Below are 24,762 nucleotides of genomic sequence, written 5' to 3'. Positions count from 1 at the left end.
CATACTAGTCATGGTGTTTAAAAAAAAACTAACAATAAACATAATAAGCTAAAATAGCCACCGCCTACTTTTNTTCCCCCCCCACCCCCCCCCCCCCCCCCCCCTTTCTGCCTACATCAAGTAGCAGGCATATAAAGCTGAAGAGACATGTCTAGTTGTAGATGGGGCTCATCCTTTCTTCCGTGATTGGCCTTTCTTCTTAAAAAGAAAATTTCCCACACTTGGGTTCACTTTAGGAGGCGGAAAATATGGAGACTTTTCTTTGTCCTGCATCTTTTTGGTATTGCATGTCTCATGTGAATGGCTACCAAGGAGGAGCCTGTTAGATATTAGAAATGCTTTTATTAAGATCTTCTTGGAGACCATGAATTGTTATAAATGTTTGATGTACTCTATTTGCTCTGCAGCCTTAGTGATATTGATATTGGTAGCGTTTCAAAAATAGTGTCTTATTGCTAACTAATTCAATCCTCCTTACCTGTGGACTTAATTTACATTTTCCATCTTCCTCACAGTACGATTCTCCAACTGGATCAGTTACATTTTTCACTTTTAGTGAAAGACTGGAATATTAAGACCATAACAAATTGCCTCACTGTTTTCATTTTCTTCTAGATTTCCGATTCTTGTAAAATGAGTACCTTAAATATTTATTGACTAGTGATTGGTTTATAAGTTAATGATTCAGAAATATCTGAATGATAGTTGTCCGACACATCACTCTATGATAGTGATCTGTTTAGCTCTTCTTATAAATGTACTTATTAATTTGTTTTTAATCGTCTCATGGCATCACCAATTCACTTTTGTCAGTCTTTTCATATAGTTATGTAACGTTATTTGTAAAAGCATTTGCGAGTGAATAATGCGACTTCTCTTTCTTAACCTTGTTGCTTTTACGTCTGCAGATGTAATAATGTTCTCTATCTTCGTGGTGTACCTGAGGATGAAGAATTGGAAGATGCTGATCGCGACTAGAAACTATGTTGTATTGGTAATGTCATCGTTCTTCCAATGTAACCCGATTTCTGGTTCATTGATCGTGATGTAACAACATATTTGTCTCCTTGTATGTATTATCAATGATGTGATAAACTTTCCTAGATTTCTATCTAATGTATGCTGATGGATAGTTGAGGAAGAGGTTGGGGTGACCTTACTGTTTTACTGGAGCAAAATGAACCAAATATATAGCTTGACAGCCATATGATCTTCAGATTATTTTTGTATATTGGTTTATGTTTAGCAAGAATAGAACAAATTGATTGGGAGACATGGCATTTTTGTATATTGGTTTATGTTTGTTCTGATATTTTTTTGGATGCTATAGTGAAGTGCAATTATAGAGGACATATATTATAACATATCATAAAAATTCGTTCCGAGAAAAACTTAACTTTTATAGTGAATGCTTGTTATATATGGATGTTATAGAGAGATCTGTATGTATAAAGCACAGCCTGGCCAACACAGCCTACTGTAATCAGTTGAGGAAAAAAATCAAAATGACAAAATCAGACCAATTAAGTAAAACCTAAATAAGGTATTTGGATTTTGGAACAATTAGATTGAGCAATTTATTATGTAGAAACGAATAAACATTACAGAATCAGGAAATTTCATAACCTAGATTAAATTGCATGATATATGAGATATTCAATCTCAGCAATAATCTCACCTAATTAAGGTCAATATCATCCTTTCCAAATAGAGAATATTTGATATATATTGCCTAAAGAAATTCAATTTACCTTTTCAGAAGCTCAATCTCTTATCTGACTCTGTAATCTTCTCCATTACATTTTAAAATCTCCTATATACAATTATATCATTTGAGATACAGTTACCTAATCAAATGGACTCATCTCTCAAACTATAAATTCCACTCTTTGCTATGACAATTCATATCATCAATTTCTCTAAGTCACTAACGCCATGACGAAGAAAACTTTCTTTTCGAATCTTATTTCCTTCTCCTTTTGCATTTTTCTATTGTTCGGCTATTCTTTCGCGAAAACTAAAGTTGAAAGCACAGGTACCGAAAAACCTCACGTGACAAAAAGTACAACTGTTCATCGGCCGCGACGCGTTTTTCCATTCGCGCCACCGCCACCAATACCTGATAGTGGTAATCATCCTTCAAAATTTCCACTTACATGGCCATTTACTTTCCCACCGTCGCCTGGTTTTAAATTTCCACCAATTCCTCCATTTGCTTTTCCACCATCGCCTGGTTTTAAGTTTCCACCAATTCCTCCATTTGCGTTTCCACCAATTCCTCCATTTGCGTTTCCACCATTGCCTGGTTTTAAATTTCCTCCAATATTTCCTCCATTCCCTGGAACCCCTCCTAATGATGGTGCCAAAGGTGATGGTAGTAATAAGAAGAATTGAATTGTATTAGAATTGGTTTTAATTATTGAGATTAATAAGAAGGAAGTTAATATTTAGTTTTATCTTTTTTGGTGCAATTAGAACTTCAAATTAAGACTTTGAACTATATTTCCTCTCTATCGGAAGAATTGGTTTTGTAGTCCTTTACCAATTTATTAATAGTTTTATGCCTTTTTTACAAGAGATTTTCGTTTTTACATATAAGAGATATGAAAATAACATAGTAACACATCTTCTATTCAAATTATAAATAGCCGCAAGAGATCATTTCCTCTATCACTAATGTGGTCTACCTTTTTTTATTTATTTATTTATTTTTTATTTTTTTAAATTTCAGTTTCGTAATGCACTTTATGTATTTCATTTCAATTTTTCGCAACAGATACACTACAAGAAATGAGACTTGTCGACACAAAAAATGGAAAATTTGCCCCAAAAAAATACAAAAAAATTCTCATCCCCCTCCCCAGGTGTTAGTGGCCATGGATTTCTAGACATTTGGTTTCATATATCAAATGCCTAAAAACATATATCAAGCCCCGGGTATAAATTCGCTTTTATTAGAGAACGCTTTACCTCTAATTTGGGTTTTTCCGGTGCGAATGTGTAATCTGCTACTGTGTTAAAACACAAAATCAAAAAAAACTGTTAGAAGAATAAAAGAAACTGGAAAACAGTAAAGAATAAGAAATATTCCGAGTCCACAATTTGCTTGTGCGTCCTTAAGGAATTTTAACCCCCTCACACGTTGCCAAGGTAATGGATTAAATCCTCCCAGGATGAAATGGAATAAACCTTCCTGCAACAGTGGCAATACAAACTGCAGGATACCAACGAACTAAAAAAACGGAGCAAAATCACACTTACGAATTTGAGAGAGAGAGACTGCGAATTAGAATGCAGTATTTTCAGAAAGAAGGAAGTTTTGTAATTTTTTTTTTCAGTGTGTTAAAAACGAAGTCATGCCTCAGAATTTATAGACAATTATTGGAAGAGGTGTGATGTTTGTTCTGGAAAAGGTGTCTGTTCAAAAGTTTGCGCGTCCTGCCGCGGTTACGCCAGGACCGCGGCCAGAGTGGCCTTCTGAATTTTGTCCAAAAATAATCTTATCGATCGATCATTTGACAACCAAACCCAAACCCAAAGCCGAAGCCGAGCCGAGCGAGCGACGACGACGGCGCGAGGGTTCATTCTCTTCAACTCCTTTTAAGAGCTTTAAGAAGTGATTCTATATATATACACACAAATGTAGTTGTCCCTCACCAATGAGGGACAAAGTTCAAGACAAAAGCTCACTTCATTCAAATTTTCATTTTCCTCCATTTTATTTCCCACCATTTCCAATTCACACTCTTAGACTTTAAAGCCCAATGCTTAAAGTCTATGAAGCCCAATGCTTTAAAGTCCAACAATCCCCCGCATGAATGGGAATGGCTGTAACAAGAATGATCATAGATGAAAGCTGTGTGATTTGCAAGTAAGGATTAATTGCATCTGGATAAGTAGGTTTCCCTTTGAACTTTCCGTAGTGAACATATGTCGGATATACTCGGTCAATCGGTAGATTTGATATCTTTGAACCGTCGAGCTTTAGTGTATACCTAGACAACCATATGTCACACAACCAATCCTTAACTGTCTTTTGGTTCTCATTGTTGTGTTCGTTTCAGCCATGAACACCGCCTGGTTTCATAAGTGCGTAAAGAATTGGCCTTACAGAATTTTCATTGAAGCGGCTTCCACTTCACACTTACATAGGTGATTCCTAAACGTGTAATCCTTTAGATTGACACTATTTGATAAATACCACATCAAACTTAGGTAATCATTAAAGAACGTGTAAAGTTCTATCCTTGTTACTGAACATTGTCTTCATCACGAGAAGGGACCAAAGATTTTACTTTGACAATGTTGAACTGGTCAATCACAACTTTGTTTGAGCTCCTTGAACCTAGATCTCGGAACATCCAAAATTCTAGGTAGAGTTACCGTCATGTTGACTTGTCCTCGGCCATAGTCCCATTCCCTTAGATGATTTCTCAACTCCCTCTCTAGTTAAGCCTTTTGTAAGCGGATCCGCCACATTATCCTTTGATCTTACATAATCAATAGTGATAATTCCACTAGAAAGTAGTTGTCTAATGGTGTTATGTCTTCGTCGTATATGACGAGACTTTCCGTTATACATAACGCTCCCTGCCCGTCCTATTGCAGCCTCACTATCGCAATGTATGAAAATAGGAGCCAAAGGTTTTGGCCAGAACGGAATGTCTTCTAAAAAATTCCGAAGCCATTCAGCTTCTTCACCGGCTTTATCCAAAGCTATAAACTCTGATTCCATTGTAGAGCGAGCGATGCACGTTTATTTGGAAGACTTCCAAGATACTGCTCCTCCACCAACAGTAAAAACATATCCACTTGTGGACTTTGTTTCTGTTGAGCCGGTTATCCAATTTGCATCACTATATCCTTCGATAACCGCAGGATATTTATTGTAGTGCAAAGCGTAGTCTTGGGTATATTCCAAATATCCCAGAACTCGTTTCATTGCCACCCAGTGATGTTTGTTTGGATTACTTGTGAATCGACTAAGTTTACTATTGCACAAGCTATATCAGGTCGTGTACAGTTCATGATGTACATTAAGCTTCCCAACACACGAGCATACTCCAATTGAGATGTACTTTCACCTTTATTCTTTATAAGATGATGATTTAAGTCAATTGAAGTTCTTGCACTTCTAAATTCCAAGTTGAATTTTTCAAGTACCATTTTCACGTAATGTGATTGAGACAAAGCTAGACCCTGAGGAGTCCTCTGGATTTTAATTCCTAGAATTACATCGGCAACTCCTAAGTCTTTCATATCAAACTTACTAGCAAGCATGCGCTTAGTAGCTTGAATGTCGGCAATGTCTTTGCTCATTATTAGCATATCATCAACATATAAGCAAACAATGACTATATGATTTGGAACGTTCTTAATGTAAACACATTTATCACATTCATTAATCTTAAAACCATTTGACAACATTGTTTGGTCAAATTTCGCATGCCATTGTTTGGGTGCTTGTTTTAGTCCATAAAGAGACTTAACAAGTCTATACACCTTCTTTTCTTTTACCGGAACCAGAAACCCTTCAGGTTAGTCCATGTAGATTTCTTCCTCTAAATCACCATTTAAGAAGGCTGTTTTTACATCCATTTGATGGATTTGAAGACCATACAAGGCGGCTAACGCTATTAGCATCCGAATGGATGTAAGTCTTGTTACCGGCGAGTATGTGTCAAAATAGTCAAGACCTTCTCGCTGTCTAAATCCTTTGACAACAAGTCTTGCCTTGTATTTGTCAATAGTACCATCGTCTTTCATTTTCTTCTTGAAAATCCATTTAGAACCCAATGTCTTGTTACCTGGAGGAAGATCAACCAATTCCCAGGTATGGTTGCTCAATATGGATTCTATTTCACTATTGACAGCTTCTTTCCAATATTGTGCTTCTGAGGAAGACATTGCTTCCTTGAAGGTACGAGGCTCATTTTCTAGCAGGAAAGTCAGAAAATTTGGACCGAATGAAGTAGATGTCCGTTGACGTTTACTTCTTCTCGGATTTTCCTCATTAGGCATACCATCTGTTATTTCCTCCCGAGGTCGTTTTGACTTGTGGTAGGTCACTTCACTTTCCTTTTTATACGGATAAATAGTTTCAAAGAATTCAGCATTATCTGATTCTATTATCGTATTAACGTGAATCTCAGGATTTTCTGACTTATGAACCAGAAAACCATATGCCTTGCTATTGGTTACATATCCAATAAATACACAATCAACCGTTTTTGGACCTATCTTAACCCTTTTAGGTTTAGGAACTTGTACCTTAGCTAAACACCCCCACACTTTGAAGTATTTCAAGCTGGGCTTCCTTCCTTTCCATTTTTCATAGGGAATGGACTGTGTTTTACTATGAGGTATACAGTTGATTATTCGGTTAGCTGTAAGTATAGCTTCCCCCCACAAGTTCTGTGGTAAACCTGAACTTATCAACAACGCATTCATCATCTCTTTCAACGTTCGATTCTTCCTCTCCGCAATTCCATTAGATTGTGGAGAGTAAGGGGCAGTTGTTTGGTGAATAATGCCATTTTCCAAACATACTTCTTCAAAAGGAGATTCATATTCTCCACCCCTATCACTTCTTATCATTTTGATCTTTTTGTTTAGTTGTGTTTCAACTTCACTCTTGTATTGCTTGAAAGCATCAATTGCCTCATCTTTACTATTAAGTAAATAAACATAGCAATATCTTGTGTTATCGTCAATAAAAGTAATAAAATACCTTTTCCCACCGCGAGATGGTGTTGACTTCATGTCGCAAATATCTGTGTGAATTAAGTCTAAAGGACTTGAATTCCTTTCAACGGACTTATAAGGATGCTTAGCATACTTTGATTCCACACATATTTGACATTTGGAATTAATGCAATCAAATTTTGGCAATACTTCTAAATTTATCATTTTTCGCAATGTTTTGAAGTTGACGTGACCTAAGCGTGAATGCCATAAAGTGTTTGACTCAAGTAAGTAAGAAGAAGCATTAACTTTATTGATAGGAACTGCTATTACATTTAGCTTAAAAAGGCCCTCATTCAGGTAACCTTTTCCTACATACATATCATTCTTACTTAGTACAACACTATTAGAAACAAAAATACATTTGAATCCATTCTTGACAAGAAGTGAGGTAGACACAAGATTCTTGCGAATTTCTGGAACATGGAGAACTTGGTTTAGAGTCACTATTTTTCCCGACGTCATCTTCAACGCAATCTTGCCAACTCCTTCAATTTTGGCTGTAGACGAATTTCCCATGAAAATTGTCTCGTCGGGTCCTGCGGGGGCATAAGAAGAAAATAACTCCTTGTTAGCACAAACATGGTGGGTGGCTCCAGAATCTATCCACCATTCTTTAGGATTTCCTGCCAAGTTGCATTCAGACAACATGGCACACAAGTACTCCATTTCTTCAGCATTTTCAACCATGTTAGCTTGATTCTTCTTCTTCTTATCATTCTTTGGTGCACGACAATCCACGGCCTTAATGCCCAGATTTTCCACGGTTGTGGCAATTACCCTTGAACTTTTTCTTGCTTGGGTAATTCTTTGGTCCAGAAGCCTTCTTTCTCTTCTTATTTTGTGGCGCCTCCTCAACAATGTTAGCCCTTATTATTGTCGAGCTTCCACGTGACTTCTTTTCAGCATTTTTGTTGTCTTCTTCTATCCTCAAACGAACAATCAAGTCTTCTAGTGTCATTTCCTTTCGCTTGTGTTTAAGATAGTTCTTAAAGTCCTTCCACAACGGAGGTAACTTCTCAATGAAAGCAGCGACTTAAAAGGCCTCATTTATGACCATACCTTCAGCAAGGAGGTCATGCACAATGACTTGTAATTCTTGGACTTGAGTTATGACCGACCTCGTGTCAATCATCTTGAAATCCAAAAACCTTGCAGCCACGAACTTCTTAAGTCCGGCATCCTCAGTCTTGTACTTTTTCTCAAGCGCATTCCATAACGCTTTTGAAGTTTCCATGATACTATAGACATTGTACAAGCTATCTTCCAAACAACTCAAAATGTAGTTTTTGCACAAGAAATCAGAATGCTTCCATGCTTCAGTTACAACAAATCGTTCATCATCCGGAGTGTCTTCAGCCATGACCGGAGGATCCTCCTTGATGAATCGCTGCAAACTCAACGTAGTAAGATAGAAGAGCATCTTCATTTGCCAGCGTTAGAAGTCGATACCGGAAAACTTTCCGGATTTTTCTGCTGGTGCCATAGCATGAGCAGGAGTTGAACGGCTTGACGAGGCAGCAACATTCGTAACAGTAGCACCCGTTCCCGCAACATTTCCATTAGTTTGGTTTTCATTCGTCATTTTTTCTGTAAAGTTGGAAACAAAACAGAACTTTGTTAAATCAGTGAAGTTTTGATATCTTCAAACTGAATACCAAACCAAACATACAACACGTAACAATGGTGAAGTTTTTATATACTTCAAACCCGTACGTTTATTATTCCGGTAAAGTTTTGATATATTTTAAATCGGATAGAACAATTATTGGAGTAGAAAGCACGAAGACTTTAGTCTCCAAACCAGTATACAAAATATAAATAACAGTTTAATATATATTTCAACACAGAAACGTTAGTATTAAAATTCCTTAAGCTTGTAATCCGCTACTGTGTTAAAACACAAAATCAAAAAAAAAACTGTTAGAAGAATAAAAGAAACTGGAAAACGGTAAAGAATAAGAAATATTCCGAGTCCACAATTTGCTTGTACGTCCTTAAGGAATTTTAACCCCCTCACACGTTGCCAAGGTAATGGATTAAATCCTCCCAGGATGAAACGGAATAAACCTTCCTGCAACAGTGGCAATACAAACTGCAGGATACCAACGAACTAAAAAAACGGAGCAAAATCACACTTACGAATTTGAGAGAGAGAGAGACTGCGAATTAGAATGCACTATTTTCAGAAAGAAGGAAGTTTTGTAATTTTTTTTTTCAGTGTGTTAAAAACGAAGCCATGCCTCAGAATTTATAGGCAATTATTGGATGAGGTGTGATGTTTGTTCTGGAAAAGGTGTCTGTTCAGAAGTTTGCGCGTCCTGCCGCGGTCCTACCGCGGTCACGCCCGGACAGCAGCTAACTAACTGACATTTAATTAATTATTAAATAATTAATTAAATAAATTTTGTCCAAAAATAATCTTATCGATCATTTTCCAAATCCAAATCCAAAGCGAAAGCCGATGCCGAGCCGAGCGAGCGACGACGACGGCGCGAGGGTTCATTCTCTTCAACTCCTTTTAAGAGCTTTAAGAAGTGATTCTATATATATACACACAAATGTAGTTGTCCCTCACCAATGAAGGACAAAGTTCAAGACAAAAGCGCACTTCATTCAAATTTTCATTTTCCTCCATTTTATTTTCCACCATTTCCAATTCACACTCTTAGACTTTAAAGCCCAATGCTTAAAGCCTTTGAAGCCCAATGCTTTAAAGTCCAACAGAATACGAGTACCGGACATCAAGCGGGAAACAAAAAAAGATACAAAATAACTCCTTTAGAATTTGCAATTTTTGAACGTGGTGGCTTGGGACGTTTTCGTACCTCTCGTCATCTCCTAGAGTCCTAGCTCCTATATAACATTGCTTACGAATTGTTTTGCGTACGCCAATAAAAAAATTTCTTTTGATAAATTGGTAATTTGTACATCATTTATAGGCGTTCGCTATAACTTTTTAGTTTTTAAATATAATATTTTTTGCTATTATTATGTAACTTTTAGATATGAATTTACTTTCAAAAAAAAAAAAGTATCGATGTTGGTTGTCAAGCTAAAAATAAATATTTAACGACCTATAATCTTGAGAAAAAAAACTGATCTACCAACTTAAGTAAGGTACCAACCACTTTGAACGTCTCTACAGTAAGTTAATATATACATATTATGCATATAATATGGCTTCACATGCTATTTTTAGTTTAAATGGTTGAGTGAGCGGTTATTTAGGTTAATCCTTCATTAATATATAAAATCAATTTATAATTAATTAGAAGAAGGGAAACCGTCAAATAAGCTAGTATTCATATAAATGAAAGTTATCATTATTAAGTTGATTACAAAACAATTCCTCATTTTATAAATTTTTATTGTAATCAAGAGATTTTTTGCTTCTAAATGATCAGACGAGAACCCCTCTTATTTATTTTCTTTTTCATATTACAGTTTGAATAGATATAGGGAAATCTTGTTCACTCTTTATATACTACAAATTGCATGCATTTTAAGAATTCTCTTTGTACGTAAATTTCACTACTTATGATTGACATAAATCAATATCCATATCTTCGATAAAGTTAATAACTCTCCTAATACTTATAAATCTCTTCATTTACAACCCTATAAAACCCCTACTATAGCTACCTTCATAATTCATCTTAGAGTACGTACAAACCCTAAATTTCTTAGTGATTAAATCATGGCTAAGAAAAGTTTTCTCACTTTTCTCATTTGCATTTTCCTAGTTCTTAACCTATGTTTTGCAACTGATAACGTAGAAACTACGCAGAAATCTGATTCATCTTCACAAGATAAGGAATTAGACTGGTTTCATCCGTGGTTCCATCCACATTTTCCATGGTTTCATCATCCACATCCATGGCCATTTGTTCATCCTCCGATGCCTGCTGGCGGTTTTCATCATGCATGGCCATTCCCGCATCCACCCATGCCTGCTGGTGGTTTTAAGTTTCCCCATCCATGGTTTCATCGTCATCCATGGCCATTCATGCATCCACCAGTTCCATCTCCACCTAAAGGAGACAAAGTAGACAAGAATTAATTGAAGACATGAAGAGAAGTGTTGGATCAATATCTTATTGATCACATATTTTTTTTAGGTATTATCTTTAGGATTTATGTCTTAGGTTATTTCATAAAAACAATAATAGTTCTAGGGTAGTTGTTAGATTCTAAGATTTTCCAAGTAGCTTTCGTTGGTAGAAATGTTATTTAATTTGATTCGGCTTATCATGAAATGAAATCCGTAGTATTATTGCTTTAGCTTTTATGATTTGTAGTTATTTTATGTTGATTGTTCTCCATTTCTATTAATAATTAGCATGTCGTTCCAAGTACGTTCTGTTATGCATGCAAATTACGTGATCAAGGGACAGAATGAAGATAATGAAAAATGGCAACAAAGATCACTTTTTCGAGTAACAATTTGTAAAATATCCAATCTTTTGCAGCTACATAGTATCTAGTGTTTTATCCATAAAGTTCCAAATCTTAATATACAAGGCATGAAGGCAATATTGATTGGTTACTTTTCTAGCCATATGCATTGTTTATATATTGATTATACGCAATTATATGCATATTAATCTTGGGGTACACACTTTGCGTAGAGCTGTCAATATGGGCGGGGCCGGGCTAGCCCAGTCCAGTCCATGTGGGCTTTAGCAATTGACGGGCTAGGCATGGGCTAGCCCACCATTTTGATGGGCCTTATAATGATCAGCCCACCCCAATCCTATGTGGGCTACGGGCCCCCACGGGGCGGCCCATCATTTTTTAAAATATAATTTTATATTTTTTTCTTTAATTTCTAAACTGAAAAAAAAAAAATATTTAAAAGTTAAAAAAATCTTATTGGAAAAATTTCACAAAACTTAATAACTTATACTGTTCTAATATATCACAATAAACACTAAAAAAGTAAAAGACAAGACTATATTTCATTCACTAAAAGTCAAAACTCAAAACAAACTATTCAAGAGAACGCCCATGACGTTTATGGGATATCTAACACATCATCTTTATCAAACACATTTGAATCCGCTTATGAGAAGGTTGTCTTAACATTCACTTTCTTCTACATCTACAATTCGTATGCAATATTAATTAGTTAAATATTGAGAATAATTAAATTTTAACGTTTTAAGACTTTGATCTTTTAATATGATGAGCTTAATAAACTTTAAGCTTGGGATACTCTTCTTGTTATTTTTTGTGTCATATACTTTTTATATGTTATATATTTTAAATACATATTTTTATTAGGCATACGGGCCGGCCCAACCCAGCCTTAGTCAAGCTTCACGGGCCACGGCCTTACTCGGGCCGGGCTTAAAAGCCTCATTTTTAAATGGGCTCCAAAAATTCTAGCCCAGCCCTGCTAAATCACAGGCTGGGTTGGGCTGGCCTAACGGGCCAAGCCCATATTGACGGCTCTAGCGCCTGTACCCTCCCCCCCTCTCTCTCTCTCTCTCTCTATATATATATATATATATATATATATATATATATATATATATATATATGTTTGAGTTATAAAATAAAGGCTACATAATTCAAGTAAGAAAAGAATTTGTACAATATATTTAACTTTAAAATTCATATACATTTCAAATAAGTAAGAATTTAATGGACAAAATCTAATTAATTAGTAAAAACTTAAATGATGATTTTGGGCAAATGATGATAGTGCGCATATAGCTCCATTTGTTGTTCTAACAAAGTTCAAAATAAATGGTGACGATTTTGAACTTCTATTTTTTGGTGCCTCCGATTACATTATTTATTCTTCTTTATTTTTGGATTAATTAATATAATATACTTGATTTACATAAGTTAAATGATAAGGATGTAATAATAATATTTTTGTCTCCTCTAAATTTAGATATTTTATTTGAAGTTGATGTGCAATTATTAAGTGTTCTATTATCAATTAAGTATTTCTAGAATTTGATATTCATGAATTATTATAATGATTTATTAAAATTTGTACTTTTTTTTTTGGTACATAAATGTAATAGGATGAGTGCTTTTTTTCTAAAGTTAAAAGGTTGTTCAATCATAAAGGTTTTGATTAATCGATTCGCGTGAATTTAAAAAGAATATCCTTTGAATATATCTTTTAAATATATTATTATTTGTATGGACAAATAAATCCTAAAATTGTGGATATTTGTTACTCCATATGCTTTTAACATAATTTCCCAAAGATGTCACGATCCAATTCCATTTTAGGTTGTGATGGCGCCCAGCACCGTTGCTAGGCAAGCCAAGAGTGAATAATCTAGTGATTCCCATTTTTAATATGTTTTTCGAGTAAATAACTTTTCTTAATTTAAAAAGATTTAATGAATAACGGATTTAAAACAATAAAAACGAAAGCGGCTAAGTGCAATCATAACCGTAGAAATACAATCCAAAATCATAAGTTACTAGTGTGTACTAAGATCCGGTGTCACAAGTGTATGGGCTACTACTAAGATATACAAAAGACTTATACTCTACTGTCAGAAATAGAATAGACAGAAAATAAATCAAAAGAGAGACTCCGGCTGCTGCTGAAAGGCTCGGAAGGGCAGCTCACCGTGTAGACTCGAACCAGAAGTCAAGCGTGCGCGTCGGACTGATAACCAGATGCACCTGCCCCAGATCCTGCACATCAAGCGCAGAAGTGTAGAGTGAGTACATAAACAACATGTACCCAGTAAGTATCTAGTCTAACCTAGAAGAAGTAGTGACGAGGGGTCGACTTCGACACTTACTATAGGCCAACGATATAATAATATGAAGCTCTAACTAAACATGATATATAAAATGATAATAGAACTCAGAGCAGGAAAATAAGTAAACAATCCTTTCATTTCAAGTAAGAACCAATTCATTTCTCTCGCCTAATTCTTTCACCTTTCAAGTCCATGAAACAATATTAAATATAAAAGGGGTTCCAATATCTTTACGCATGATTTATGCGGAGGACGTACGGCCCGATCCAAATATAAATATAAATGTAATGTGCATTGCCGAGGGTCGAACAGCCCGAACCATAGATATATCAATTAACCTGCTGAGGCGAACGGCCCGCTCCCATGAGAGTAGTGAAAATTTCCCGCTCGCGAAATATACTGGCGAAGCAGTTGGACATAGATTTTCTCAAGTTATTATAATATCTCTCAATTTTTTTCAAAATAACAAATTCAACTAGGAACCTTTAAAATATTAAAATCCTCAACCTCCGCTTTAATCCCAACAATTTATAAGCATAAACAAGCAACGGTATCAACAAAACATGGCGTAAACCTAAATCTACCCGGACATAAACATGAATAGTAGCTACGCACGGACTCTCGTCACTTCGTGCGTGCGTAGCCCCCACAAATAGAAGTACATATTGATTAAGTTCAACTATGGGGTTAATTTCCCTCTTACAAGATTAGAAAAGAGACTTACCTCGTCTCAAGGTCTACTTTCCGATCCAAGAATGTGCTCACACCCTCAATTTGGTGCCGAATAACCCAAATTTAATCAAATAGTATATAAACTAATCAATACATGCTCAAAAGTTCGTATTCCAACTATTAAAGAGGTTACCCAACCTTAAATGTAAGATTCTTAAAATTCACCCCGGGGCCCACGTGCCCGGATTTCAAAATTTTTGAAGAAAGTTGTTACTCATAACCTCATGAACCCAAATATATAGTTTTTACTAGATTCCATAACGAATTTCATGATTAAATCTCGTTTTTATCAAAACCTAGGTTTGTCATCTAAACCTGTGATTTTCACAAATTTTTATGTTAAAATCTACCCATAATCTATGTATTAAACTCACATTAGGTAGAAATCACTTACCTTCAAAAGCTAGGTTGAAATACCCTTCTTTAAAGCTCTAAAATCGCCTAAGAGTGCAATAAATGAACCCCAAAAATGGCTAAGTCTCACTTTAAAAGAGACCTCACTACCTCCAGCGATTCAGCACCTACGGTCGCAGGGCCGCACCTGCGTCCTCGCTTCTACGGATAAAAGCCCGCTTCTGCGGAAATGCCCAGGCAGGCTGGCTCCGCTTCTGCAGACGGGGTCCCGCTTCTGCGGTCCAGCTTATGCGGAGCGTGGGGCGCATCTGTGGATCCTGGGCTGCCCTTCCTTGGCCACTTCTGCGAGGCCTTTCTCGCTTCTGCGGCTGGCCAAGCGCAGGTGCGATTATGACAGCAGCCGGGAGCTTCAGCTATTGCTCCCAAGTTCTAACTTGGTCCGAGCCTCGTCCGATTAGCACCTCGGCGCCCGAGGCCCCTCCCGAACATACCAACAAGTTCGAAATCATAAAACGGACTCGCTCGAACTCTCGGAACGCCCAAAACAACATTTAAACTAAGAATCACACCCAAAACCAATTGAATCAAAACTATGAACTCCAAGTTCTTCAATCTACTTCCAACACGCCGAAACGTACTTAAACTACTCGGAATGACACAAAATTTTGCGGGCAAGTCTTAAATCACCATACGGAACTACTCCCAGTCTTGAAATTCAATTCGGACCTCGATATCATGAAAACCTACTCCAAACCAAATTTAAAGAACTTCCAAAACCTTCAAAGAACCAACTTTCGTTATTAGGTGCCGAAACTCTCCCGGGTCATCCAAAACCCAATCCGAGCGCACACGCAAGTACGAAATTATTATACGAACCTATTGGTATCGTCAAATCCCGATTCCAATGTCGTTTGCTTAAAATGTTGATCGAAGTCACACTTTGCCTTTTTAGCCAACCTTAAGGAACTAATTGTTCTGATTTCAACCCGAACCCTTCCAAATCCCGAACTAACTATCCCCGCAAGTCATAAAACAGTAAATGCACATACGGGGAGTCTTATTTAGGAGAATGGGGTTCTAAAACACAAAACGACCAATCGGGTCGTTACAAAAGATTTATCGACTAATATAAATAACATAACATATGATAAACTAACCTGAATTATTTGTTGGAATCAATAGAAAAAGAAAAATATTCCTTTGGTGAATTATGTACTTAGGCGAATAGACACCACTTTTGGAAGCCATACTTTGGTGTTCGTATGCTTTAATTTTTTTTCCATTCATATAAATGTTACACCCCATAGTTTAGTATGTGAGAGTACGTCGTAAGTCAATTGATGTAAGCTGTGAAATGAGATCATTTTTGAAAGTACATAAAGTACGTTAATCATGTTAACTTGGAGGTTACAAATACTTAAGATCATGGACTGCAAGTACCAAGAGGGTTGGAAGGCTTAGAAGCTAAACCAATTGAAGAAAATAAGTTTCGTCGAAAGTCGGCAAGTTGGAAATGTCATAACATGTACTTTTGGGGTGAGACTAGGGTGGTCAAAATGATAAGGAGGTTATGTTATGAGTTATATTTGTCTTATGATAGTCGTGTGTTATGTTTTGAAGTCAAGTGAGTTGTGGGATAAAAGTTGGCAAAGATCATCACAAGTTACATTCATAAATATGCTGAAATTTAGGTCAAATGTAGCTGAGTTTTTCTCCCAATATACTTGGAATTATGGGATAATCTACCTGCCAAATTGAAGATATACGAGTCTATTTTCTAACCCATTAAACCATTCATCGATACAACATAGTAGTAGAGAATTATTTGCAGTTTCGTGAGACTGCACAGACTGCATATGTGACAAATAGGTGTGTCACTAAAGCTTTTTGAGAAATACATTTCGTGTGTTATATGAGGTCTTTTTGGGACATACTATATACCAAATTGAAGGTCTTAGAATTTAGTTTCTAACGCTCTTTATCGTTCATTAATGCGACATCTGGATAAAAAGATATAAGCGTCTGAAGAAGAGCCAATAATAGGGTGCCAAGCTAGCACTCTTTGACTTTTCAAAAATGGATATATATAGGCCTTATGTCGTCTCTTTCTTCACTTTTCCACATACCACGACCAGAATAAGACCCCTAAACTTATCCTCAAACTCTCCACAAGGGTTTCCAAGAATACTAACATCTCGGGTACAAAATCAAGAAGAGGTAACAATAGAACGATCCCTACGATGTATGTATCACTATATCGCCTCTCTTTTTCTTTGTAGTTTGAGTTTTGGAAGGTACTTCATAGTTATGAAAATGTATACTTTCTGTATTTAAGCTTTAAATATTAAGGAAGGTTGATAAATTCATTTCCTAATAGTTAGAACTCACGGGACGGTGATCGGAAGCCGTGAGTTCGAGTTATTCGACTTGTAGTGGACTATTTTGTGGCTGTTTCATGTTGCTTTTGGGCTGCCTATTATGCTGATGTTTTATGGAGTTTTGGAGGATAAAAGGTATGGAAATACCACATAATGACAGAATGGTGGTCTGGTCATTCGTCGTTACATTTTTAGGTTGTTTGACACTACTTTTGTTGTTGTTTTATGTATGAAGTGATTAGGGTGTGTGGGCTGTTTTGTGGTATATTGTGATGGAGATAAGGTTAAAAAATGATACATACATGTTTTTATTGTTGTGTTCTTGTTGTTTTTGGTAAATGGTATTGGAGGAGGGCCTTGTTACAAGGGAGATGTTGCCCAAATTTACGTAAACGAGCTACTAGTTCAAGTTGCGGACTTAGCCTTTACTCAGCACTGATTTTGAATCTCCTTATACTGTGTTAGATTGAGTTGAGTTGTTCGAAGAATTGCTTGGAATGTATTAAGGACACAATGGAGTTAAGGTATGTTAAGGTTAAACCTTTCTTTTATTTTGGCATGATCCAGTAACTACATGTGTTTGATAATGAGACATAAAGAGAAGTTCATATTCCTGAATTTATGTACATTTTCCTAGTCTCATAAGTTACAGCATTCTCCCTAATCAGGATTTCATATTCAGTTTAATTTTGTCTTTTTTCAACCAAGAGAACGGAGTGTCTACATATATACAGTATTACAGTAATTTCACCACCACCGAGCTATAATCGGTGGGCAGGCCCTTATTGGGCAACTCTGATTAGATGGTGAGTTATATACCGAGCCTACTATGGCCGAACGCCTATGAGCGAGCCCAGAATGGCCGAGATACAGAGCCTAGTATGGCCGAGCGCCTATGAGCGAGCCTACTACGGCAGAGTAGTTACACATACCGAGCCTTATAAGGCCGAACAACTATTTTACTTACTATATTGAGAGAGTTGAGTCAGTATCAGCAGGTAAGCATATCTTCAGATTATCTTTGACTCCTAGTTACTTCCAATTATTATATTATCAGTTCAGTTTCAGCTTTCAGTTATTCTGTTGCCTTACATACTCGGTATATTATTTTGTATTGACGTTCCTTTTGCCGGGGACGCTGCATTTCATGCCTGCAGGGCCTCATTGACAGTTGGACATACCCTCCCAGCAGACAGAATCAAACATCAGCTTGGTTGGTAAGCTCCACTTCCTCGGAGTTACCAGGTCTAGACCTTGGAATTCATTTTATATATACAGGTTTGATAGGTAGGTCGAGGCCCTGTCCCGACCATGGCACAGTTCAGTTATCTCTAGAGGCTTGTAGACGGGTCATGTATATTTTGTATATCAGTAGATCTTCATGGGGGCTTCGTCGGCCTTTATATATATATATATATATATATATATATATATATATAAGCTTTTGGGTATGTTTACCCCATAGATGAGAGAGGCGTTACTTTCAGACGATTCAGAATATGGCCTCATCGGCCTAAGTTGAGGGTTACCCCTCCAGAGTTCACATTTATAGAGTGGTACGCTCGGACTGAGTATGGCACTGGGTGCCGGCCACGCCTCTTCACGTTTGGGGCGTGACACTAAACTATAACATTTAACTTTCTTTATTTGAATAGATGTGACAAATTCATTAATGATTTCAAACTCCTAGATATTAATAATTTATTTATAAAAGAAGATTTAGTGCATTTAATATGGTTATACAAAGATACATATTCCAAATAAGGAACGATTTAATCACCAAATTTTAGCTAATTTTAAAGTCCTAAAAATTAGGATAATAATTAAATGATTATTTTGTCTACTGTGAAATATATTTTTAATAGGTAAAAAAGGCTAACGATATTTTACTAAGGACCTTTGTGCTTTTAATATAGTATAGATAATACATCAATTATGCATATATTATATTTCCATCGGTTATTTTTCGTTTAAGCGGTTGGGTGGACGGCTACTTGCTTAATTCTTCAATTTTTTATCATGGGTCGTCACGGCCCAATATAAAGAAAGGCCCAATAACTTCATCGTATGGTCGTTTTTGAATGCCACAATAGATGTTTTGGTTTAAAATTATATTTTCCGGCCAGATTTATATGTTAGTTACATAGGCTTTAATTAGATGATTTTTATGTGAAAAGCAAAAGAAAAATGACTTGTCTTACATATCTTTACTTGGATTACAATTAGTAAAAAAATTCGATTAAATGAGGGAGATTCTCCCCCTCACTACAATGAACAATTAAGTTGATATACGAGATATTCAATTTCAGCAATAATCTCACCTAATTAAGGTCAATATCATCCTTTCCAAATAGAGAATATTTGATATATATTGCCTAAAGAAATTCAACTCACCTTATCAAACTCAATCTCTTAGTAAACTTTCTAATCTTCCTCATAACATTTTCAAATCTCCAATATACAATTATACCATTTTAGATACACTTACCTAATCTAATTGACTCAACTCTTAAACTATAAATTCTACTCTTTAGAATCACAATTCATTTCATCAAATTCTCAAGTCACTAACACCAATACATCATGACTAAGAACACTTTCTTTTCGACTCTTATTTCCTTCTTTTGCTTTTTCCTATTGTTCAACTATTCTTTCGCGGAAACTAAAGTTGAAACCACAAGTACCGCGAAACCCCATGTGACAAAAAGTGCTATTGTTCATTGGTCGCGACGCGCTTTTCCGTTCTCGCCACCGCCACCAAAACCTAATAGTGATGGCAATATTTTCCCTCCAATTCCTGGTGGTGATGTGCCAAAATTTCCACTTCCACCATTGCCTGGTTTTAAATTTCCACCAATTCCTCCAATTGCTTTTCCACCATTACCTGATTTTAAATTTCCTCCAATATTTCCTCCATTTCCTGGAACTCCTCCTAATGATGGTGCCAAAGGTGATGGTAATAATAAGAAGAATTGAGTTGTAATTATTGAGATTAATAAGAAGGAAGTTTAATGTTTAGTTTTATCTTTTTTGATGCAATTAGAACTTCAAATTAAGACTTTGAACTATATATGTTTCTATTGGGGTTCTTTACTGCATTTTCATAATGCACCTTATGCATTTCATTTCAATTATTTGCAAAATTTCTCATATTTTGTTTCTTTTGAGATGCCAAAATCATGTCCCCTTAAGTAACATTCTTCATGCATATATACTAAAGTTTCCATCAAGGTGTTGATGTTTAAAAAGTGGACTTTAAGAATATCGACAAAAGTTTGTAAATTGGGACAAAAACTTCTTGTTTAAGTTTATATTAGGACAAATAATATAATATGATGATTGAGATTTCTTTAATTTTGATTAGAAGTCTCAAATTCGGGCCCTAAGAATAAAAAATTCTTCTTGCTAAGGAATGCAACATAATTTAAATTGATTGAATTGGTGAAACAACTTTTCCAACATGAATCTGCATTAATTGAATTAGGGAGTTTCTTACTTGATATGGACAGTTCGATGTACCAAGCTCCCAATATGCGCGGGGTCCGAAAAATGACCGGATCACAAGGGTCTATTGTACGCGACCTTACTCTGCATTTCTGCAAGAGGCTGTTTTCAAGGGTGGATGCACCTTTGTCGAAGCGGTGTCACGCGACACCGCTTCGTCGATTTTTTTTATACTAAATATATGTAATAATACTGTGAGAAAACGGATAAGTAGGAAACAATGACACTACTTGACATAAATTACTCTTGGCGCATTGGTTATGTGGTTAAAAATTGTGATGAAGTAGAATTTAATTCATGACTTTTTCTAACTTAAGACTCAACAAAACCAATAGACTACAACTATTTCTTGTCTAGAAGTATGATAGTTAAAGTTATTATTCCCGTTATTCTATAAATTTCAACACCGCTTACAAAAATTTCTGCGTACGCTCCTGGCCGTTTCTACGGCTTGAATCCGTGACTTCATGATCACATGACAATAATTTTACCAGTTACACCACGGCTCTCCTTCCGTTTCTTACTTGATATGACTTTAAATTAACAACTTACCTGGTTTGAATCTAAATTAAGTTAATTATTGAAACGACCTAGCAGGCGTGAATTTGAATTAATTGAATTAGTGGGGTAGCAAAACCAAATGCCTTAAAAAAGTAAAGGACTAGCGACATAGTGTATGGCTTATGAGGTTAATTTAAATGGTAGACCTTTAGAATAGTAGGTGTCTGATTTAGTAGCATTTTCCATCTGTAGGATGTTTTTATACAAATAGTCGATCGGATCTATTGTTTATTTTTCTCAGACAATATAAATAAATTACACCCAAATTATACATAATTTAAACATATCATATATATATATATATATATATATATATATATATATATATATATATATATATATATATATATATATATATAATAAAATATTGCCCTGATTTAGTAGCATTTTCCATCTGTAGGATGTTTTTATACAAATAGTCGATCGGATCTATTGTTTATTTTTCTCAGACAATATAAATAAATTACACCCGAATTATACATAATTTAAACNGAGCGACTATTTAGTTAACGGGCTAAACAAACTCTAGCGATCCAATCATTGCTTTCTTCAAAATACATGCATTTTAAGAATTAGAATTCTATTTATGCAAAATCTTCATTTAAGATTGACACTAATCATAAAATTTAACTATCTGATAAACTTAAACACTCTCCTAATCCATATGAACGACTTCCTTGAAAACCCTATAAAATCCCCGGCATACCTACAGTCATATTTCATCTTAGAGCTAGTACAAGCCCTAAATTTGGCAAAATACATAAGTTACCCCCTGACCTATGGACGAAATCCCTCTTACACACTTTTTGCGGACCAAAATTAGCTTACACACTCAACCTTTTCGAAGTGTGCCTAAGACACACCTTTTTTGTGTTTGACCACTTCATCTCAGAGATTGCATCACACGCGCTAATTAAATCGTGACACGTGTCATAACTCAAGGGAAAAAAAAGAAGAAAATGCATAATTTGCATCCCAATTGATACTAATTTTTAAACAAGAAAAAGAAATCAGAAAACAAACCCCACCCTACTCATCTCTTACTTTTCCCTCCCCCTCCCCCACCGTCCACCACTTTTCTCTCCGATTAATCAGAACATTCCCTCATAAAACACCTTACTTCTCCCATTCTCTAAGAAAAATCCAGAATTTCTTTGATTGATATATGAAATGGATTATTGATTTTGCACCAATTAAGTTGTAGTGGAAGTGTACAATCATTCTTCCTCTAAAACCTTAGCAGCCATGGCAGATAGAACCCACAAGAAGAAACCCATTAACTCTCTTCTTGTGCCACTGCCATATTCATATTAATGAAGCACCCAACTGTATTAACTTCTTTATTTTTCAAGTTGAAGCAGAGTTTAAACTATTTCACCGGCTGGAGTTTCAAGCAGAACTTCATTTTCAGTTGATAAAAGACAGAAAAAGATAAGGTTTCACTGATAACTCCATGGCTATGGAGAAAAACACGGGTGGAGATATTAAATCTAAAGATTATTTCTTTTTTATTCCTACTTGAATCTACTGGAGTGCTTGGGTGAAGTATATCCTGGGAATAAGACCAATGAGCAGGGAGGTTGGGGACGAAAGCATTAGCGATATTTTTTTTTTGTGTGTAATGGTAAAAGAAAAAAAGGATAAAAAGAAAAAAAATGTAGACCTTTGGATCAACTTGCTCGAATCTGCACCGTTCAAATAAAATTTTAGATTTTCATTTTTCACCTCTTCACGCGCCCGTTTTGCGTGTAATTTACCTGGTCAAAAATGGGGTGTCTTAGAGACACACTTCGAAAAGGTTGAGTGGGTAAGGTAATTTTGATCCGCAAAAAGTGTGTAAGAGGGATTTGGTGCATAGTTTGGGGGGTAACTTATGTATTTTACCCCCTAAATTTCTTAGTTATTAGCCATGGCAACGAAAAGTCTCACTTTTCTCATTTGCATTTTCCTGCTTCTCAACCTATGTTTTGCAACTAAGAAAGTAGAAACTACGCAAAAATCTGATTCATCATCACAAGATAAAGAGTTGGATTGGTTTCATCCATGGTTCCATCCACATTTTCCATGGTTTCATCATCCACATCCATGGCCATTCGTTCATCCTCCGATGCCTGCTGGCGGTTTTTGTTGGACTTTAAGCATTGGGCTTTAAAGACTTTAAGCATTGAGCTTTAAAGACTAAGAGTGTGAATGGGGAAATGGTGGGAAATAAAATAGAAGGAAATGAAAATTTGAATCAAGTGAGCTTTTGTCATGAACTTTGTACCACATTGGTGAAAGACAACTACACTTGTTTGTATAAATATAGGATCACTTCTTAGAGCTCTTAAAAGGAGTTGAAGAGAATGAACCCTCGCGTCGTCGTCATCGCTCAGGATTTGGATTTGGATTTGTCAAATGATCGATCGATAAGATTATTTTTGGACAAAATTTATTTAATTAATTATTTAATAATTAATTAAATGCCAGTCAGTTCATTACCGCCTTTGCTGAACGCTGCTTTCCCTCTTGAACAGACATTTTTTCCTGAACAGACATCACACCTCTTCCGATAATTGCCTATAAATTCTGAGGCATGGCTTCTTTTTCCACTCACTGAAAATCGAAAATTTCCTTCTGAATATTGCATTCTACTTCGCAGTCTCTCTCACTCAAATTCGTAAGTGTGATTTTGCTCCGTTCTTTGAGTTTGTTGGTATCCTGCAGTTTGTATTGCCACTGTTGCAGGAAGGTTTATTCCGTTTCATCCTATGAGGATTTAATCCATTACCTTGGCAACTTGTGAGGGGGTTAAAATTCCTTAAGGACACACAAAGAAATTGTGGACTTGGAATATTTCTTATCGTTTACAAATTTTCTGTTTCTTCTAACAGTTTTATTATTTCTGTTTTAACACAGTGTAGTCAACAAGCTTAAGGAATTTACATAACGTTTCTGTGTCGAAATATATATTAAACTGTTATCTATATTTTGTATATTGGTTTGGAGACTAAAGCCTTTGTGCTTTCCACTCCAATAATTGTTCTGTCCGGTTTAAAGTATATCAAAACTTTACCAAGATAATAAACGTACGGGTTGAAGTATATAAAAACTTCACCATTGTTACATGTTGTATGTTTGGTTTGGTATTCAGTTTGAAGATATCAAAACTGCACTGATTTAACAAAGTTCTGTTTTGTTTCCAACTCTACAGAAACATGACGAATGAAAACCAAACTAATGGAAATGCTGCTGGAACGGGTGCTACTGTTACGAGTGTTGCTGCCTCGTCGAGCCGTTCAACTCCTGCTCATGCTATAGCACCAGCAGAAAAACCCGAAAAATTTTCCGGTATTGACTTCAAACGTTGGCAAATGAAGATGTTTTTCTATCTTACTACGTTGAGTTTGCAGCGATTCATCAAGGAGGATCCTCCGATCATGGTTGAAGGCACTCCGGATGACGAACGATTTGTTGTAACTGAAGCATGGAAACATTCTGATTTCTTGTGCAAAAACTACATTTTGAGTTGTTTGGAAGATGGCTTGTACAATGTCTATAGTGTCATGGAAACTTCAAAAGCGCTATGGAATGCGCTTGAGAAGAAGTACAAGACTGAGGATGCCGGACTTAAGAAGTTCGTGGCTGCAAAATTTTTGGATTTCAAGATGGTTGACACTAGGTCCGTCATAACTCAAGTCCAAGAATTACAAGTCATCGTGCATGACCTCCTTGTTGAAGGTATGGTCATAAATGAGGCATTTCAA

General features: G+C 35.9%; 2 protein-coding genes across 2 annotated transcripts in view; both read left to right on the top strand.

The window, feature by feature from the left end:
- Positions 1–1,324, top strand: part of LOC109211452 (probable small nuclear ribonucleoprotein F) — a 3,911-nt gene extending 2,587 nt beyond the window's left edge. Inside the window, exon 5 of the mRNA XM_019374983.1 lies at positions 909–1,324. Coding sequence (XP_019230528.1) covers positions 909–978 — 70 coding nt within the window. The 3' untranslated portion in view covers positions 979–1,324. The remainder of the gene's footprint in view (positions 1–908) is intronic.
- A 611-nt stretch (positions 1,325–1,935) lies between these two features.
- Positions 1,936–2,394, top strand: LOC109211446 (vegetative cell wall protein gp1-like). The gene has a single exon (XM_019374978.1). The coding sequence runs from the start codon at positions 1,936–1,938 to the stop codon at positions 2,392–2,394; it is 459 nt and encodes a 152-aa protein (XP_019230523.1).
- Positions 2,395–24,762: the final 22,368 nt, after the last annotated feature.

Source organism: Nicotiana attenuata, unplaced genomic scaffold, assembly GCF_001879085.1.
Source record: "Nicotiana attenuata strain UT unplaced genomic scaffold, NIATTr2, whole genome shotgun sequence".
In the NCBI taxonomy this organism is placed as follows: Eukaryota; Viridiplantae; Streptophyta; class Magnoliopsida; order Solanales; family Solanaceae; genus Nicotiana; species Nicotiana attenuata.
Note: the sequence above shows the minus strand (reverse complement) of the source record. Positions and strands in the feature narration are given on the sequence as shown.

What these genes read in the sequence shown, in the direction of transcription:
- LOC109211446 (XM_019374978.1), top strand. Translation starts at nt 1,936, where the DNA reads ATGACGAAGAAAACTTTCTTTTCGAATCTTATTTCCTTCTCCTTTTGC.